Source organism: Eleginops maclovinus, chromosome 11, assembly GCF_036324505.1.
Source record: "Eleginops maclovinus isolate JMC-PN-2008 ecotype Puerto Natales chromosome 11, JC_Emac_rtc_rv5, whole genome shotgun sequence".
In the NCBI taxonomy this organism is placed as follows: Eukaryota; Metazoa; Chordata; class Actinopteri; order Perciformes; family Eleginopidae; genus Eleginops; species Eleginops maclovinus.
The window spans coordinates 22,777,238-22,790,495 of record NC_086359.1 but is presented as its reverse complement, the minus strand read 5'-3'; the positions used below and the strand labels follow the sequence as shown (position 1 = coordinate 22,790,495).

At 42.4% G+C, this 13,258-nt stretch overlaps 1 protein-coding gene across 1 annotated transcript; it reads right to left on the bottom strand.

Moving 5' to 3' along the window:
- Positions 1 to 344: 344 nt before the first annotated feature.
- Positions 345 to 11,465, bottom strand: wnt11 (wingless-type MMTV integration site family, member 11). Its single transcript, XM_063894505.1, has 6 exons — positions 11,295 to 11,465; positions 9,165 to 9,360; positions 7,427 to 7,671; positions 6,012 to 6,289; positions 4,191 to 4,483; positions 345 to 1,323 (listed from the first exon to the last, which is right to left on the bottom strand). Exons 2-6 carry the CDS (start codon positions 9,245 to 9,247, stop codon positions 1,149 to 1,151), a joined length of 1,074 nt encoding a protein of 357 aa, XP_063750575.1. The 5' UTR covers positions 9,248 to 9,360; positions 11,295 to 11,465; the 3' UTR covers positions 345 to 1,148.
- Positions 11,466 to 13,258: the final 1,793 nt, after the last annotated feature.

Genomic DNA, 13,258 nt, shown 5'->3' with positions numbered 1-13,258 from the left:
GTGATACGAGTGACAAAACCCCTCTGCAATGGCCTTTTGTGAGGAGGTGGAATGTCCAAACAAACACTTTCCCAGGGTGTGTGCGATTCAGACAGAGATCCCAATAGAGTTTGAACGCTGCAACGCATTGCTCACTGTGCTCAACTGAATTACTATCCCACTGTTATAATTTCTGCTAAAGTCTTATTTTATAATCCTAGGATTTGCAGGGAATTACAGGAAATGTTGCTTAGCTTAGAATAATTAGCCTTGGTAATTATAAATTTGTCTTTGCCAAAAATCTGCTACACAGTACATCATTAAAGGTGCAGCGCACAGAAAAAAAGAAAAACATGCCAGTTAGGTGTAGCAATAGTAAAGAGCATTTAATTACTTTATAAATACTTCTTTCTTTATTTCAGTATACAAAATAACAGTATGTACATCCACACAAAAGTGGTTTACAAAAATCCATGAGTTCAGCTCATATGCTCTGAAAAATAGAATATATTTTGAACTGCATGTGAGACATAAAGAGATAATGCACCATTTCACAAAGTCCGTAATGCTCTTCTCTCAATCCACAGGGATGCAGGCACGTGAAGATCCACACAGGACACATGGTGAGAGTCCAAAACGACAACCACAAAAATGCTCCATGATTGAAAGTACTTGAAGTTCCCTTTGTGTTCCTTTTCCCCCTATTGTCCATTGCTGCAGAGGAAAAAGGTTTTAATAGTACCTAAAAAAAACGTACCCCGCGGATCCTTTAGAACCCCTCCGTGGAATGAAGCCAAAAACTCTGTCTAGTGAAGGGAGAAGACAATCCCTCTCCTCCAGCATAAAATCCAATAATATTTCTTTTTATTAGATATATAATAAAATAGACTTTCAAATTCCCTCTCAGGGGGAATCATTAACAAGAAAAAGGAAATACCCAGGAGGACGGCGGTCTTCACGTAATCTGGCACTGCTGCCACGTCCAGGTTTGTGAAGCAGAAAAGCTTAGAAGCCCAGTTGGCAGTTTGGAGATTCGATACAAAAATGATAGTGACACAGGGAGAGAGCCCTCCTTGTTGAGATACACATGCTCAAGCTTAAGACAAAAGTAAGCTTCTTGGTATTGTAGTGCTTTGGTTCATCTTTAGCCTCTGGTGGCTGCCGGCGACTCATTTGCAGACGTATCTCTCCACGATGCGTTCGCACTTCTTGCAGGTGACGTAGCAGCACCAGTGGTACTTGCAGTGACAGCGCTCCACCAGCTTCTCCGAGTACGGGTTGTAGCCACGGCCGCAGCACATCAGGTCACAGCTGTCACTGCCCAGGGAGGTCTTGTTGCATTGTCTGAAATTAGCATAGACAAAGAGGGAAAATGGTAAGTTAGACGTTATATATTTGACACATTGACATTAATTCAATTCAACACATTTCAAATAACTTTATTAGGTTAGATGAAAGCAATAATATTAAGTTGAACCTAATATTTTTTATTTAAACTTTAATTATTGCTTTCAACTCACCTAATACAGCTATGTGAAATCTGTTAACATACACTTAATTAAAGTTAACGTCTCAGTGTACAAACAGTCAGTTTGGTTTCAGACCTAAGACTATAAGTTTACTGCTTCTTTCTAAATGATTTTGTACACAGCGGACAATAGTCCTTTAAAAGTGCTTGACCATCCCGTGTGCCTCGACCTTTTGGGCAGTGGATTCTTGGGAGAGTCTCATTTCAGAAGCCTAAAGCATCTTGAATGAGCGGAGAATAGCCCCGCCATAAATCACACTGAATACACGGCGCTGCCCTCCCTTTCTTTAGCCTGTCTTCTCCACATAATTGCATTGTTTTATGATGGCAGAGTGTTAATGACCAGCGTGGGGAGGGGGACACTGAGGCTGCTGTGGGAGTGGAGGAGGAGGAGGAGGAGGAGGAGGAGGGGGAGGGACAGGCCTCACTAAGAGTGTAAGACAGGTTTATTACATCAGTGGGAGCTGGAGAGTGGACAGAAAGCCCACACAGTTATGTATTGTCAGGAGCGGGATCGCGTTATATCACTGATGTGCTGTAAGTGGAGAAAGAGCGCTGGACTGTTCACTCCACGGCTCACATCTGCTGCTTTAGGTAATGTAATTGAAGACGACAGCACAGGCTTCAATAGCAGGTCTCTTCCCAGGGCTGTGACACTTTTTTGTTCCAGTGATCACATTTTATCTATTAGGAACGGCTGCTAAGATTAACTTTGGCTCTCCCAGATTCTCTCGTTATATCTCCCGCTCTCAGGTCCTGTGAATGCGTCACAGCTAGCAGTGTATAGAAGCGAGGTCAATGCAAGTTGAAAAGTGATAAAAACCTCTCCTCAAGGGGAAGTTTAAGAATCCCTTAATACTATCGGTCTAGACATGTATGGAAACTATAAGAGCACAGACCTCTACGTGAGACTGTTTACATTCAGGATAAATGATGTTTGACCATGATTCAGAACCGGGCCATCATTTACTGCGTTCTTCCTTGGTCCATGCTATACCTTTCTACCAGGTTTCATGAAAATTTGGCCTTTGCGCTTCCCCTACTGCTGCTCACTAACAGCCAACAAACCCGCTGGCCTCGCTGGCAACGGTAATAATTGGTGCCCGAGCACGTACACTCACTCTTACATCAGTGTCACTGTTCACGTAATCACAGCAGCAAAGCGGGGGCCTCATGATCTGGCAAGAGCACAATGTTGCAGACTGTGTGTGGCTGCTGCGTTATCAGGCTACACATACATGGGGACCTGTGAGTGTTCTTGACATGGAGCATGTCTTCTGGTTATCTGTAGTGTGGCCTATGGCTGAGGGACAGTTGATATGTCATATGATGCATGACATTTACAGTATACATCATGTGCCATTGAGTGGAGCTTTCTTACACGTCGAGTAGCTGGCTGTTGTCGTTAAGCGTGCTAAAAAACATGTGGGTATGCAACACTTTATTTTTTTAAACAATGCTTAAACAAACAGATGATCAGTGCATGCCAGCCAGGGACACGACCTGTCATTCCTTGCAACATAGTTATGGAAAATTGTGCCATATTCCAGATCTCCGCTTGAGTCAGACCCTCAGACATGTGGGCTCCCTTCTGCCCACTAACCTTTCACGGAGCCCCAACCAGCGGCACGCAACACGGTCCCAACTAAAACACCAGGGCTGAGCGGTGTAAATAAACCTTTATCTGCAGCCGACCATTTCTCCTTTTGTGTGGCCCTTTCCAATCGATATCAGGTCGAGTGCACTCCGTCCTAAGAATAACGCCATTAGTCATTAGATAGTGGGACAACGACTCCAGTCACTCTCAGTGGCCTTTTCCCTGACACATGCTCAGACGAGCCTTAGACAGAGCGCTCTCAGGGGCCACTGCCTGTTATCAGCCAGCCTGCAAACTCTACGGGGCCACCAGGCAGGACGCCACTTCAGCAGAGTCAACATCCTGGATGAGCACACATTCAGGATCGGTAATCTCCTATTCTGTCAGCTCTGTGGGTATGTGACTGATACAAGTCATGCTAATAAACCTAACACCAGAGAACTCTCCCTCTCTTAGTCTCATAGTCACACCAACCAGGCCGGGGAGTACGTGCCAGGGTTGCATAAACAGGATACAGAAAAGTAACAAACTAATTCACTATATATTTACTTGGAATTACATAAAAAGTCGGACATGGGGAATACTGGCAGCACTGCAACGTTACAATACATTTTACAATAATGATACATTACAGAGCAACATGCGCACCAGTTTAATCACACTGAGTCCCGAATTAACTCATCATCATGGCCCTTTAGCTCAAACATTGCTTTCAGTAGCTGAAAATGTCACAATAATTACTTTTCAGGAGAAAAGGGAACCAAAACCACAGTTTTATGTCAGCTATTTTGTTGTCCACTACTCGGTATAGGTAGGCGTTTTTATTTCATTTATCTTTGTTAAATGCCGTAGGTGGACACCTTATTAGTTTAACAAAAATGACTATGTTTACTTGATATGTATGATATTCTTCTCTGTTGCGTTTATTGCATTTCATTTGATATTGTTTAGCCAAAAGTAATGGGAACACGTTCCATTAATTTTATATTGGGTGTACTAATTACACTTTCTTAAAGGTATTTAGACATTTTAACCTTAAACATTTTAAAAGTAACCCTCCCAACCCTCCACACGATGATGTCTCACCTGTCCTGAGTGCCGACAGAACCCAGTTTTTCGCTCTGGGTGCAGAAGTCGGATGAGCTCTGCAGGTACACCAGCTCGTTCTCCCTCACCGGCCGGATGTCGATGTCTTTGGGGACAAGCTGCTTGCGGGTGCCCAGGGGCCGGTGAACCACTTTGGTGGCAGACAGGTACTTGGTCTTCAGGTCCATGGCTATCTCCCTCAGGTCCTGCAGGCCCCTCCAGCAGGTCCTGATGGAGCAGGAGCCGGACACACCGTGACATTTACACTTCATCACCAGTGCGTCTCGCAGTGCCTGCACACAGAGAGGACAGACAGGCCAGAGGTCAGACAGTGCTCAATCTACAGACTGACATTCACACACATGTGACACAGTGCAAGTCAAGCATTTAAAACCTACACAAAACTTTAAATTGTAATGTCCCGTTTTTTATTAAAGAAACATGTATGCTCTTCTTTCTCTAATTGATATTAGACTATATACTTTCCAAAACAAGAAAACAGCAATCCAATGTAAGAACAATGTTCACGCACAATCAGGAAGAAAAAAAACAAGTAGGGTGGGAAGGCATTAAAGTATGCAGGTGTTTCTACTCAACACATAGAGTAACCATAGGAACACATGCATGCACATGGGCTTCCATCAGCTCATGGTTTACTCCAAAACACATAAATATTAATTTATTTGTATTTTCATTTTTTTCTTACTATCAAAAAATGCTCTATATTAAACTCACAATACTCACCCGGGTGTCAACATTGAATCCCAGGGTGAATATTGTATTTTATTCCAAAGAAAGGTAGCATTGATAATAAGAGTCAAGGAAGGACCTTATTGTATCCCATAAAGGAGGAGGCAGATTCTTCCATGCATATAAGGTTTAGAAAATCCTCTCGTTTTTTATTTCAGTTGAAGTAGTTGGTAGGGCTGCCCCCGATTAGTCGACTAATCGTTATTTGGCCTTAAAAATATTCGTCGACCAGTTTTTCATTAACCGATTAGTCGAGAGGGGAAAAAAAGGTCCATCTGCGCGCTGCATGCGCTATAACGCGTCAGGCGGAAACCCTCTCAGACTTCATTCAGAGCTGTGCCTGGTCCTTAAGTTATTTTGTCGGGCAGGATATCCAAAGTGTGCGATCCTTCTGAGCATGTAAGGAATGAGCCCCAAAACGTGACATGCAAACTCCGCTGGAAAAAAGGTGCCTCCGTATCCACGCCATCATAACAAAACACGGAGCTTTATTATCCCCGACGATGTGTGTTCCTTCCTCAGACTCGGAGGAAAACAGCAGCAGTGAGTCAGGCAGTAGCTAAAACTACTAAAACTCAATGCTCAGTGTGTGTGCTCGCTGCTTGTACTCACACACATTAAGAATCCTTACTGGAGCTTCTGCTGTTTGTACCGCTGCCGGGCGGACTGCTCCGTCCGTGCAGTGCGCTGTGACTCTGTGCTTTCTACGATCTACAGTTGAATTTATATTTCAACGGTTAATTATTACAGTTGTATTTTATATTTCATGTGGAGCACAACGCACCATCCTGTTATAATAAGGTTCTTTATCAGCCTTTTTAACTGAAACCATTTTGGGAGAAGAAAAAAAAATATTATGATATTCTTTTTATAACTCATAATATATCATATAGGTGAGACGATGAGTCGACTAATCGCCTGAATTGACGACTATTAGTCGACTAGAAAAGTCTTTAGTCGAGGGCAGCCCTAGTAGTTGGTCTATCTAATTTTCCCGTTCATGAGAATTATGCATTTTGTTGAAAGACATGCGAGAGCTTCACGTTTTGCACTTTTGGCCACATCTCTTACCTGTCTTCCGACTTCGCTGTTGTGGAGGTGCATCAGTTTGTTGGCGTGGGAGCCCGCCCGCTTCATCTTCATGGGTGCGTCAGAGAACTTGGAGCCCATGATCAGACCGTAGTGCAGGTTGTCAGCGCAGCCCCCCCAGCGGTAGCCGGGCTCTGGGATCTGTGCCGGGATGGGTCCACATGTGCACATCCGCAGATCTCCAGTGGTGCACGCCCGCGCTATGGTGTGGCTGATGGTGGCTGCAGACAGCGCGTACACAAACGCAGCCTCTCTGGTTCCTGATGGCAGGGAAGAAACACACATTTTACATCGGTAACAAAATAAGCTGAGAGTGACATCAAAGATCTTTTATTTTGAGTGAAATGCTAACACACAAGTCAGTTTACTTTACACAGGACAAAGAAAAGGATCACATACTTACAAAAGCTATAGCTAGTGATTGTTTGATATTGTTTTAACACTTTATCGATAGTTCAAATACTTTAAGTGTATAATGGTTAGCTTTGACTGATGTAAGAAAAACACATCTGACCAACTAAAAACATTTATAGAAAAGTCTTTAACCACTTTTGTATAATCCACTTCTCTGAAATACGTTTTACCGCTACTTCCCTGTCAGTGCTCGACTGTCTTGGTGAAAAACTAAACAAATTGAGTGCACAAAATGAAACTATCAAACCCTGTCCGTCAGTGTCCCGCTGTCATGCACACTGAGCCCTGATGTAATTGGTGGTGATGTGCGTACACAGAAAGCACATGTTAAAGGCCGAGGAGCAATTGGAAGTAAGGGAAGAACTCGTTTATGACCGTGGGCTGGTTAGATCAAAGCCCCTGCTACACAGAGATGAGCCATTTCCTGTTCAGACTTTTCATTTGGCAAATGTCAGCCATGTCCTTTGTGAGAGCGCTGCCCACCCCCCACCCAAAAACCCTCACCTTAACCAAGAAACTGTCTCCGGCTGACTTAAAGTCCTTTCTGGCCAAAGAAGCAGCCTAGCAAACAGACGTGCAGTCGGATAATGCTTCAGATTACAGAAATAAGCCAATTCTATATCATACAGAATATACACATGTTGTATGTCTTCTCGAATATCAGTTGAGTCCATGTCCCTGGTATAGGCTCCTCAGGAAATGAAATAATTTATCTGGCAGTCAAAAAGTTGAAAGACGAGTCAACGTATCTTTGCGAAGGACATGATTCTTCATTAAAGAAGCATGTTAATGCAGATGAATCTAGTTCAGCGTCTGAGTGCAGACTCCACCGCCCGAGGATCAGTTCACAAGTTACTGTAAACAGAACTGCAATAGATGCTCCATGACCTCAGATCAGATATTCATTGAATGTCGAGAATGACTCCTGTGGGTAAACTCTTTGGAAACAACAATGCGCTGTCATTCCAAACTGTTGATCATACCTCGGTCGAGGTCTGGTCGATACTTCTGGGCATCGACGGGGATGTCAATGGAGGAGCAGTTCCAGCGCATGTCAGAAAACGTCTTCTGACAGGTCTTCTTGACTTCCCGTGCGGCTGTGACGATGGTCTGCATGAGCTCCAGGTTGCTGCGACACAGCTGGGCCTGGGAGGACACCATGCCGGGCAGCAGCTTACAATGCGCCGTCTGGTTGATGTGTAGAGATGCAGGGGCGTGTGATATCGACCTGAGCACAAAAGGAGGTGTGGGTCGGCATGCATTATATGTTACAGTGAGCTCATGAATCACGATTACGAGAAAGCTGTGCGTTTGAGTTACAGTTGTGTGATAGCAATTTCACACACATTACAAGCCCATTTGAAACATCCGATCAAACAGATCATGTTTCAGGTAGGGAAATATTTTGCCATGCGTAGCAGAGAAGACCCGTCTTATCACGGTGTAAACCCCAAAAGAAAGTCAGCTGCAGATTCATATAATATAAGTGACACGTTTTTGGCGCAGGGCTTTTCTTTTTGTTAAAGCACAGAAGATGTCTATAGATATTCCAAAAAATCTGATCAGCAGTCAGAAGCTATGACCCTTTATATTTGCTTTTTCCACCACAGTAAGCCCTGCCCTTGGTGGCCTCAGTTTGACATGAATCATATGTTTACAGACTATTAAAGGGTGCACACATTTGAGTCAAACATTTAAAACCGATTGAATATTAACTTAACAGAGAAACCGCAGCTCCGCTCTGATCTCTGCTTTCTGAACTGTTGAGAGTCCGTGAGAACCAGGTAGCGCCGCCTGCACCTGGGCCTGTTTTGCATTAGGGGCCAAGGGGCCGCCACTCTGTGCCCAATGATAAGCTGTGACTCCAGTGGGCCGGTGGTAACCCAGCACTCACAGGTGTTTACAGCCGCATCTGTTCTGCATTGCCCCGTCGTGCATTATCAGGACTGTAAGAGCTTAGATTTAGCACATGCCATCCCTGCTCTCATGGGCACATCTGCTTAAGTCTTCCCACTGTGAGTATTACAACCACTTGCTCTGATAAGAGGCCATGGATATTGTGTTTTCACAGTGCTCAGACATAAGGCACAGGGATAAAAACTCTGATAAAGAAACACGCAGCAACAAAGGCGTTTATAGGAATACCTAACAATAACATGCAAAAACTCTAAAATAGCAACTTGGTAATTTTACGGATTTTCCAGAAATATTGTGAAATTATTGTTTACTCTTAACTATAAAAAAAGTGTGGCGAAATCAACATCCATGTCAACATTAAGGCTCTGCAGCACACTATTTTTACTCGGATTGAGGCCTAACTAGACTACACACACTGGGCTGTTTGCGCCACCACGACGCCTTGTCATCTCCTTTCTATTCCACTCTTATCTTATTATTGATATACAGCAGGGGTACAAGTGATCTGAGATCTTGAAGTAAACTTTTACCGAAGCCTCGATAAAGTTAATAAAACTAAAAGGTTTCCGTTCATAATTTGAAGAACTTTAAATCTAATGTCCCTTCATCAGATACACATGTACAGAACATCAGGAGCAACGTGAGGAATTTTGGGGCCCATTTTAGAGCTGCCACGGGTCCTCCCTTCCATAAAACAAGCAGAAAAGAGCATATGTATATCGCATACCTACCTGACGTCATCTGTTTGGAGATTGTTTGAATGTAAAAGCAGAATGAGACGGCGCCTCTCCTCAGAATACTTACAGCCATTTGATGCCCGAGCAGACCTGAGACAGCAGCAGAGCCGTGAGCACACCGAGAGGCAGGACATGAGAGCTGCTCCTCATGGTGGGACGCTTCAACCAGGACACACACACAGGACACACACACAAAGAGTTGCTGGGCTTCTCGACTCAGACTCAAAATTCAGCTCTCATGGCACGGCCTCCTCCTCTTAACCCTGTGAAGAATAAAGCATTAATTATGAATTTGCAATGCCACAACATAGCAGTTCTAACATACGCAGTATACTTTCTCGATTCGATGAACAAAATGTAGTTAAAGAACCACTGTGAAAAGCACTTTTTTTCTGACAAGGTTACACGATTATTTATTACCAAATCGAATCCTGTGGCACAGAAATCAAATGAAGGAATGTTATTTTAGTTCTCTGTCAGCAATCTCAAACATTAGGCACACAATAAGTAAGGAATTATATGAGAGGAAAAAGTGGAAATAAGTGGAATAGTCGTGTTTTGCAAGAAATAATTGTTTGATCGTTTTGTAACACTTGTGTAAGCCTGCAAGCACACTTTTAAGAACATTTGTGGTATTGCAGCTCCTTTCACACGAGGAAAAAGACAAGACAAAGAAATCTGACCGAGGGCTGTACAAAATGTTTGCTGCAGATTGTGTATATGCACAGTGCTGACTTTCTTCAGGGAGTTAGAAATGACTTTACTCTGTTGTTTTGTAGCCACATAATTCTAGTCTACTCTAGAGTCATACATAGGTGATTGTTGAATTTAATATCCCATTGTTTGGGCGTCAGGTTTAAATAAATATTCCATGCCAAGGGGGGACTAAGCTTCTCCCATAGAGGGACAAAAGTATAACTTTTCCAAAGTTACCCAACATACACCACTGGCATCAAACCTCCGGTATCACTCTACCAGCCATATTCATTTTTAATATGGGTCCAACATATTTAAGGAACATTTTACATCACAAAACACACACACTGATTTACATTATAAATACATATACAATACAATACATATATAAATATTTTTTGAGAAGAACATTTGGCAGGCCATGGCCCCCAGGCCCCACTTTGAGCAGCCTGTTTGATATGATCACCAGTACTTTTGCTTAACTTTGAGCCAGAAACATTCTCCCAACACAAAATGTTTTCCTGTAAATACAATCAGTTGGTCAGTGTAATTAAATTGACCCCTGCTTCACATGGAACAATGTAAAGAATTCTAGCTGTAGTGTGATCCGCGCACTAATCTCCAGTCAGCGCATCAGAGGCATTATCTGATAAGGTAGTGAGCTGTTGATAAGAAATCTCTTTGAAGAGAGCTTAAACTGAGCGCATTAAAACTGCTGATAAAGACCTTTCAAAGATCCTGTTCCGCTGATTGGCGGAGACGCGTTCGAAACTGTGTGATAATAATTATTCAAATGAGCTGAAACTCGTCCACTCGACCAACTACTTTTCAAGCACAGTATTCTCACCTGAAAGCTAAAATGATAAAAGAATGCAGCCTCTCATATAGCCTACTTTGGATTACAGTTTTTCCTGCGCATTTACAGTGTTTCCACCGCTGTGCGTCATATCTGTTCAGAAATCGCGGCCTCAAGTGGATTAACTGTTTAAATTGACACCGGGGCGAAGAGGGCGAAATGGCAGCTCCTGTTTCCCCAGAAAGATAAAGGCTGATAGACTCGTACACTCACAACCCAGCGATGTTTGTGTCTCACCGAGCCAAGATAAGCAGCGCAGGACGCACAGAGGACTCGGTATAATATGAGCAGCAGGGACCTAATTAGTGCAGATTAATTAACAAGGTCGGAGAGAGATATTTCTACCATAACCTATAACAATGTTGCGTGCCAATATACTTGTGAATAAATTAATGTTCCCTTTAGACTTCAGTCTTAAAGAGCAGCCTGCTCAAAAGTTAGGAAATCTGAAAACTTGCATGAATTTAAAAAAAAATAGAGTTTGATTAAAAGAAAATCCGATTTACAAATCCTCCCACACTTTTTCTCAGCAGATAACTCATCATCAGCCACACAATCAGCTTTTTAATCATTCTATAATAGGAAACTCAAACTGTGTCTCATGCGCAAAAACACAGTAACTTCAGCCAAACCGTTTCAGCTCACCTTCTGCAGCAAGCAACAAAACCAGACAGGGAAAAAATCTCAGCAGCTCGGAATATCCTTTAGAGAGTTTCAGTCTGATGCACGAGTAAAATCCAGCGTGTATATGAATATGTCCGGACAGGTACGCATGGTGTGTGTCGGAGCGGTGCCGCGGAGAGTGTGAGGGCAGACAGAGAGTGAGGCTTGGTGGGGGCAGACTCAGCTTTAAAGAAGCCCCCCCTGCCCTGCTTTGATCTCACTGCTGATGTCAGACCTGCATTAGCATAAGAAAGCACCAGGACCACAGCATACTCGGAAATACTTCCAGTACTGCAGTCGGATTGAAATCCTAGAGAAAATACTCTGGAAAAGAACAATAATGGTCCCCCAGGGAAGAGGACTGAGTTATTGTGTGCCTGTGATGACGTATGGTCCACACACCGACCTTACTGTAATGGTATTTTTTTTTATAGCTGCTCCGGTATCATAATCCCATAAAATACCATTAAAGATTCCTGAAGTGCTCCAAGGACACTAAGGAGACCTTATCTCTAAAAGAGAAGCACAGACTCTCATGTCACCTACTAATCTCTGGATATAAAAGGCAGGAAATGTCAGTTTATTAAGCTGGTATAAAATATAAAACCTAATAAGTGTCTGGACTTGAATCCTCATGGTTTATTGCACTTATTGTAAGTCACTTTGGGTAAAAGGGTCAGCTGAATGCAATGTAATGTAAAGACATATTATGGACTTTATTAAAATAATATTTCAAAAATAAAATGCCACTGTTATTCTTATTTATTTTTAAAAATAGTTATACTATCTTTTTACATCAAAAACATTTGTTATATTATTTTTATAAAATAAAGAAGTCCAATATCTGTTGGACAACACAATGAGACATACAGTACATGCTGGATAATATAACTCATTTCATATTCAATTCTTAAGATGTAAACACACACGGATACACAGTGTTGCCAGTATTGTGAAAAACACTGAACAAGACATTTCACTGTTTATTTCAAATGTGCATCCTGATGGAAAATATATAGATCAATGAATCATTCTACTACAATTACTGAGATCATCCGTGCCTCAGGCTTTTCATCCAAATCCATTTAGAAACAATGTTTAACATTCAGATGTTGTTGCATTTTCTGCCTCTTTTGTTCATCGGAACAGCTTCAAATGGCTGTGGTAAAACTGCACTGCCTCTGTTAGCACACTGCCTTGTTGAAAGAAGGTTTCTAAAAGTAATCTTAAAGCAAATGTCATAATCATAATCATAATCACACTTATCTTCATTCAAATAAAATGTATTATTTAATACAGATGAATCCGACATTGGAATAACTTCTAGGAGGAAGAGTAAACATGCCCTAAATTCACTACGGCACTATCTGACTCATTTTTTATTGTGTGAATACCATGGAAAGTTACAATGTGCTGTAACACACTGTGACGGGATATTTTGGTACACACATGAATGCAATCCATCATGTGCTTTTCAATTGTTTTTAAAATATAAAACCATCTCAAAGTGACATGGTTTCCTGAACTTGCTTTTCCCCTTAAATATGAAGCGCTGTGTAAGTGATCCGCTGCAGGGCCAGCTGTGGGAGGGTAACGTATGGTTCCCTGAGAATCTGCTGCTCCTCAGCGCTCAGACAAAAGCCATACTGAGCTGTAGTCCAGACCCTGACCCTGCCACTGGGTCATCTCACACGACTGTCATCGTGCACCACACATCAGGTGTTTGTCCTGCCGTTTCTGGACACTCTTACTGACCACAAGAAGCCTCTTCTTCTGGGAACACCAGGATCTTGAGTCAGATTATTTATTCTGTTTACTCAAATGTTCATTGTAAAGTGTATGCAGTGAAAAAACTGAAACGTTGACTTTAATTAAATGTATTATGTCAACAAAGTTCTCACAACTGTATGAGGTTAGTTGAAAGCAACACTATTAAGTTGAACCTA

Excerpts from the sequence above, each read along its gene's own strand:
- wnt11 (XM_063894505.1), bottom strand. The coding sequence starts at position 9,247 with ATGAGGAGCAGCTCTCATGTCCTGCCTCTCGGTGTGCTCACGGCTCTG. Across the intron at positions 4,484-6,011 it reads ACAGCGAAGTCGGAAGACAG|GCACTGCGAGACGCACTGGT; the intron begins GTAAGAGATGTG and ends CTCTGTGTGCAG. Across the intron at positions 1,324-4,190 it reads TCTGTCGGCACTCAGGACAG|ACAATGCAACAAGACCTCCC; the intron begins GTGAGACATCAT and ends TGCTAATTTCAG.